At 47.7% G+C, this 7,459-nt stretch overlaps 1 protein-coding gene across 1 annotated transcript; it reads right to left on the bottom strand.

The window, feature by feature from the left end:
• Window positions 1-217: 217 nt before the first annotated feature.
• On the bottom strand, window positions 218-1,231 carry LOC121101959 (phosphate carrier protein, mitochondrial-like). The gene has a single exon (XM_040626597.1). It carries the CDS (start codon window positions 1,229-1,231, stop codon window positions 218-220), a length of 1,014 nt encoding a protein of 337 aa, XP_040482531.1.
• Between the last annotated feature and the right edge of the window lie 6,228 nt (window positions 1,232-7,459).

Raw genomic sequence — 7,459 nt, 5'->3', positions numbered from 1 at the left:
AGCAGCCGCGCCGACTCCCCAAAGATAACGGTTCGGAGTCCTAACTGAAATGGCTGCAATCCTCTCGGATTGCCGAAAAGGGAAGAAATCAATCCTTCAACGAGAACTCGGACTACATATCGTCACCTCTCCAGAGCCAGAAAACGAAACATTTTACACGCTAGCACTGCCTGGACACCTGGGCCAAGGGGGGCCCCAGGAGCCGACAAATCCACGCCTACTCCTGCCTCTTCCCGCTTGGGGGCGCCTGCGCGACCGGAGGGCGGGGCAGCTTGAAATAGACCTTGACCGAGTCATAGATGAACCACTGCAGCGCGGTCAGGGTGCCGATCATGACGATGCGCGCGAACAGGCCCTTCCACACGCCCGCAAAGCCCAGTCTGTGCAGCACTCCGAAGGTCGTACTGCCCTTCTCCTTGTTCAAAACGGACACGACGGAGTCGGCCGGGTGGGACACGGCGGCGCAGAAGACGCCGGCGATGTAGCCGGCCACGAAGGTGACGGCCAGCTGCTCGGCCTTGGTGCACTGGCGCTGCGGCTTGGGGACGACGTACTTGTAGAGGGCCTCCACCGTGCGCTCGAAGCAGGCGAACTTCATCATGGTGTAGGGGATCTGCCGCATCCACAGCGGCGCCACGCCCTTGTAGAAGGCCCGCAGGCCCTCCTCGCCGTACATGCGCGGGGCGGCGGCGCGCAGCGTGCGGGCGAAGCCGGGCTGCGTCTGCATGCGCACCTTCACCGCCTCCATGGGGGCCAGCGCCACGTCGGCGAAGAACTCGGCGCTGGCCGACGCGCCCAGGTACAGGCTGGTTCTCCACTCGTACGCCTTCTCCGGGCCCAGCAGCTCGGCGTATTGGATCTTGAAGACCTCGTAGAGGCCGAACTTGCACAGGCCCTGCAGGGAGTAGCCCAGGAGGGTCGGAGCCCAGCCTCGGGCCAGGCCGCGCAGCCCGTCGTCCCGCACCGTCACGCCGAAGCCGCTGACGATGCCCTTGTACTTGCCGGGGTCCACCTGCATGCGGCACTTGACCAGGTCCAGGGGCACGATGGCCGTGTGCGTCAGCCCGCAGCTCAGCATGCCGCCCAGGCCGCACAGCAGCAGGTACTTCGCGGAGCCGTACTCGTAGCTCTGCTCCTCCTCCGCCGCCGCCGCCCCCGCCGCCCAGGGCCTGCCGTGGAGGGGGCCCGCGCTTCTCGCCTGCCGGGCTCGGTAACCGCCGGCGTCACGCATGACCGCGCCCCGTCCGCTCACACGCTTCCCTCGCCGGAGCTCTTCCCTCGCAGGGGCCGCGGAGCAGGTGCGCGTGCGTCGTGAGCTGCCCCCGCGTGCACACGCGCCCAACGGTCCGGGGGAGCCACGGGCGCCCCGGCGTGCACAGGCCTTCTGCCCGGTTCGAGGCGCGCCTGCGCAGGCCCTACCTGCCGGGTTAGGGGGCGGCGGTGGGCCGGCTGCCCGGAGGTCAAGGAGGAGTACCCCCCCCCGCCCCGCCCTTCACCTCCAGAACCGCCCTCCACCCCTCCCTCACACCTTTGCCCTCACACCTCCAGGCCCTCCCGTCAGCGCTCCTCAGCCAATGGGCAGTGGTCCCCACGTCTCACCTTGAGCGCTATGTAAGGCTTTGCCTGCCCGGTGCCTTCTGTCCAGCTCAGGCGCCTAGTCCTCTACAAAGACGCTAAAGAAGTAAATCAACAAGTACAAACAGGAGTACACACAGGAATAGGCGAGCAAATAGACAAGGAGTTGGACGAGGGGGCGAAGAGCCGCCATGCACTGCTGCCTTCCTGAGGGGCCTTTCTGGAGTCCTCGCCTAACTGTGCCCACTTAGGACAATGGTCATCTCCATGGCAACAGAGTGTTCTATGGAGGGAACGGGTAGAGAGAACCAGGAACCTGGTGTCGGAGGCCAGTCCTGCGGCTTCCAGACTAACATTCTTATCTGTTAGATACTGACGACATCTCCCCCCCCCAACCCCCCCCCAGCACTCACACTCCGCTCCTGTTTCCCGCCACGAGTTGCAGTGAGGGCCCAGGAAGCATGGAGGCACTCACTGCATTGCGGGGACAGAGAGTCTGTTGATTATTGTCATTCATTAGGTATTTTTTCATTGACTACTGAGTCCCCAGCGTAATTTTGGACATCACAAAAGTGAGTCAAAAACCCTCACTTCCCTGAGGGAGACTGCAGTCTCATTGGCCTGGGATGAGAGCTAAGCGACTGCACATGTAAATCAGTAGCATACATTCATTCATTCATTTATTCACCCACTGTGTGCCCGGCCGTGTGTAGAATAAGGGGTTTAAGAAAGAGCTTAGACATATTCCTGCTTATTTCTAAACAAGGAGATTTAAAAATCCGCACTGTGTGGCAAGTAGTATAATAGGAGTCTGAGTAAAATTCTCTATGAACAACGAGAGCAGCTAATACTGCCTCATGAGGTTGAGAAGACTTCCCGGAGGAGATGACAAGGTAGCTAGGTCTTGAAGGATGAGTAGGATTCCATCGCATAGAGTAGATGGAAAGGTAAGTCCAGGTTAGGCGAAACATGAATACAGGAACTAGTCAGGAGAGGTGAGTAATTCAACGTGGTGGAAACTAGCCAGGGTTGCGTCTGGAAAACAGACGTTGGGTCAGATTAGAGAAAGCCTTGACACCTTGTTCAGCACTTTGACTTTTATGCTGTGCAGAGGCCAACATTTCTCGGAATTGTCATCCATAGACCACCTGCATTAGGATCACCTGGAATGCTGTATTTAAAATCTAAGATCATACCGCAGACCCTCTGAATGAGAATCTCTGAGGGCGGGAATATGAAATTTTAATAAGCTCCTTTAAGCGGATTCTTCATTTAACTTCATTAAAGTTTTGAAAACCACAGTACATGGATGATGGGCGGTCAAAGATTTTTGTTTGTTTGTTTCTCTGATCAAGAATTTAGTACTTTTATCTGGCATTAGGTGTGTATACAATTCTGCAAATTCATCAAGCTGTACACTTGAGATTAGTGAATATTAGACACTTTATGTATGTTATACCATTTTTTAAATTGGTGGTATAAAATTCTTTGGTTGGGGCGCCTGGGTGGCACAGCGGTTGAGCGTCTGCCTTCGGCTCGGGGCGTGATCCCGGCGCTGCGGGATCGAGCCCCACGTCAGGCTCCTCCGCTATGAGCCTGCTTCTTCCTCTCCCACTCCCCCTGCTTGTGTTCCCTCTGTCGCTGGCTGTCTCTATCTCTGTCAAATAAATAAATAAAATCTTTAAAAAAGAAATAAAATTCTAATCACAAACTAAGGATGATGGCCATCGAGAGAGAAGAGGCAGGTACAGGTTTTCTCAATCCATAAGTCTTACTGAACTCCTGTTCTTATTGTAGACTTACACCAGTGTTAAATTAATTAAACAAAGCAAGAAGACTAAGGCGGCTTTAATGCTTTAGCAGTCTAGGTAAGGAAACCAAAACCTAAGCCTGCAAATCCGTCAGTATTCAGAAATTGAAGACTAAGGACAGCCAATCACAAATGGCCAGCTAGGCCTTTCCAAATGACGTAACCACTTAAGTAACAGCCAGTCAAATCATTTCTTTGGTTTGCTTTGGCATCTTCTCTACAAAAGTCCTCCCCCTAGTTCTTGTCACCAGAGGCTTCTAACTACTTCCCATTTGGTTGGTGCTGCCCAATTGAAATTGATCTTTACTTTAATAAACTCTTAAAACTTTCAATAGGTCTCAGTGTGTCTTTTAACATCAGGAATTTCAGTATGAAAGAGAAGATTCTCTCCTTGAGTCATAAGAAGACAACAGTGTTAAACTATCTCATGCTGAATAAATCAGGGTTCCCAAAGTCTGTTCCTGGAAATAGTGGTCCACTTGAAAAAGGTCCGTGGTCGATCAAACACCTTTGAGGAGCATTTCGTACTAGAGCCCGCGTTCTCAAGTGAACCAATATCATCCCCAAGAGGGCAAATATTAGTTCGTAGGGAGCAAAAACCCCTCAATACAATGGTTTGTGGCCCCCCAAAAACTCAATCTACTCACCAAAGTCTTATTCCTTAGTAGTTAATTTGGCGGGGGAGGTGATTAGGGGAATGTCTAAAAACGCTTCTGGAAATGGAGGGCCAATAATGAATAACAGGTTGAGAACACTAGAAGCTTCCTCGTGGGGCTTCATAGGCCACATAAACATACTACAGAGTGAGAAGTTCCATAGTAAAGAACTTAACTTTGCTAATGTAGGGTTTCCTAATTTGACTAGATCTTAGAACCCCTTTTTTATATGATACCTAGTCACATGTCACAGACGTAGTCTTCCATGGAGCGTATTTTGGGAAATGCTGAACTCTATCAAAAATAGAGCTTAAAGAAAATAAGGAGTAAGGAAAGGCTAGAGTAATAAGAGCTGGTACCATTTACTCAGGCCTCTATTTCCTAAAGGTGTAACTTGGATGTTTTTTTGTTTTAAAGATTTTATTTATTTATTTATTTGAGATAGAGACAGAGCATGTGCACGCACAAGCAGGGGGGAGGGGTAGAGGGACAGGGAGAAGCAGACTCTGCTCTGAGCAGGGACCCCGATGGGGGGCTCAATCCCAGGACCCTGAGATCATGACCTGAGCCAAAGGCAGATGCTTAACTGACTGAGCCACCCCGGCGCCCCATAACTTGGATGTTTTGCTAACATGTAGAATGCGTCACTGGCTACTTTATGAAAACAGAGGTTAAATCAATTTATCTCGTTTATAGGAGATACTTGCTCTGTACCATTAAAATATTGCTAAAGAAAATGTACAAATTGAAGGAAACAATGTAAGGATCTTCAGTACCAAATATTTTCACCTTTTTTTCTAGCTGCATGACCTGAGCCAAGTTATTTAGCCTCTTTCTGAGCTTTATTTATTTATTTTTAAAATCTGTGATTAGGGTTAATTGTAACTACCTTTGGAGTTGTTAAAAGACGAGATAATGTGCACAAACTACCTGGCCCAGCGCCCTGTACATTAATAAGCATGCCATGGATGTCAGTTCTGTTACTCACCCGCCTTTTCTGGCCCCCATTAATCCTCATAGCATTCATGTTTCTGTGATGGCCCAGCCTCTGCTCTTTCCCCTCCACTTGAGTGAATGATTTATTCAGTTAATGAAATTCCCACTGACTGATGATTTAGGATGGGAGCTGAAGAAATTGGAACTGGCGGAAATGTTGACTTCTTTGACGGTGCCCCAGGATGTGTTCACAGCATCAAATAAATAGGACAGAGGAGGCTCACCTGTGACATAGCAGCCTGGGCCACAGAGAGGAATGGGACAGACACAACTGGGCAGCCTCCCTCCTTTTCCAAACTGACCCTCCTATCCTGGTGCTTTACTCAGTTGAATTCTAGCTAGGGCAGCCAGCTTGCCCTGGTTTGCCCCCCAACTTTCCCGTGTGTAGCACTGAAAGTCCAGCGACCCCAGAACCCTCTCAGTCCCAGGCAAATCAGGATGGTTGGTCATGATACTTTTATGAGTCCCAGCTGTGCCCAAGGCCTCCAGCCACTGCTAGTGTGCTGTGGCTTGGGAGCCAGGCATACCTGGGTGCAAATCCTGGCTCGTTCCATTTCTAGCTACAAATCCTGTAAATGTCATCTAACTTTCTTGAACCTCAGTTTCTTTATCTATAAATGTCATCCTATTCTTTCCTGAATTTGTGATAAGCTTCATATTATCATTAAATTAAATGACAACACAGTGCTCGCAACGATAGGGGCCCTCGATGAATGTTACGGTTTTTTTCTCCCTGACCTCCTTATACTTAGGAGAGTTTCATTATCTCCTGGGGTACCAGATGTCTAAAATATCCTTGAAACAAGTTTCAGGGAGGGGAGGTGGCCATTGGGCAGTAGGGGGCACTGTTGCCATTATTCCTCTCTTCGCTCCTCACACCAAAGCAATAAAGCTTTAGTAAACCACTGATCAAAGATGGCTAAACTCTAAACCCACACTTGGTTTTAACTTATCTAAATGTGTCCCACATGCCTGTAATAATGTTCAGGGTGTATCTGGATGATTTTAAATCTTGTACATTTAATTTATAATCCTTTTCCAGGAGGTTTATGATATGCCAGGGGGTCAGATGTTTATTCCTAGAATTATTTAACCCCAATCAACTAATTATTCTGATGAATTGTATGTCTTTTTTCTTTTTGCTTGACCAGATTGGAAACAATGACAGGCATTCAACTGAGATTTACTGTAAAACTTGAACAGACTGGGAATTACGGAGTTCCTTAAACTGTCTCTGAAAATAAATATTTCTGATTTATCTGGCAAGTTGCAGGGGAAAAAGCAACAATCCCCAAACTCATTAAACTAAGTAAGTCTAACCATGTTTAACGAAAATGTTGGGGGAGGTTATATTCCCTAGATGTTTAGATGAAAACTGTTCGTAACAAATCTTCATGCCTTTTTGTTTGTTTAAGGAATTATCTGTGCAGAGCAGCACTAGTGCTCCCAGGGTAGCAACTGTTTATCTAGGGTGGGTTCTGGGGGAGAAGGGCATAAATCAAATAATTTTTTATTAAATTTCCAAAGTTCTTAACAATATTAAATGTCCAAAGGACTCCCTTTATCAAGCAGCATGTACATAATTGATCCATGCCCTCTGGTTGGGATCTTAGGAGAATCTAAAGGGCTGTGTATCTGAGGAATGGGATAACCTTAGTATACAATGACATCCTTCTTTCTTTTCTAGTTCGCAGAGTTTTTTATGAGTAATTTATATCTAACAAGATAAATATGAAAACATTCCTATAAAAATAACATCAATGCATCTGAAGATTGAAAATGCAAACCAGAGTTTTATTAGACTCTTCTAGCGGACACCTTCTAATAGATAAATATTTCCAATTCTAAAGCAGGAGACAGAGTTTCAATTCCATTAGAAAGTCCTAAATGACAAAGAGTAGATTCAAGTTAGTGAAGGTAATCTAATGCACATGAGGAAGGGACACGTCGAAGTGGCGTACTGGGCATGACGGTGGTGTAACAGCTTGACTCAGAGCCACTGTTAAAAACCTGCTCTTTGGAAGTGGAAGAAGGCCTGCACAGACGAATCTCTTTCAGTGCTGTCCGGTAGAAACACAATATGGGACATAAATGTATTTCAAAATTTTCTGGTAGCCACATTTAAAAAGTGAAAAACCACATTAAAATATAGTATGTCATTTAACTCGATATACCCAAATATCATTATTTCAATGTATAATCTATACGCAATTATCAGTGAGATATTTTACATTCTTTTTTATACTATGTCATTGAAATCTGGTGTGTATTTTCTATTTTTAGCACATCTTAATTTGGACTGGCCACACTTCAAAGTGCTCAATCGCCACATGGCGGTAAAGCTATGGTATTAGTCAGCTCGGGTTTCATCTATGCTTGGAGAGCCCTGAGCCACCCAGAGAGGCTGAGCATCTGAATCAAA

Source organism: Ursus maritimus, unplaced genomic scaffold (genome assembly GCF_017311325.1).
Source record: "Ursus maritimus isolate PB19 unplaced genomic scaffold, ASM1731132v1 scaffold_12, whole genome shotgun sequence".
NCBI lineage: Eukaryota > Metazoa > Chordata > Mammalia > Carnivora > Ursidae > Ursus > Ursus maritimus.
This window is presented reverse-complemented; position numbering and strand designations above follow the sequence as displayed.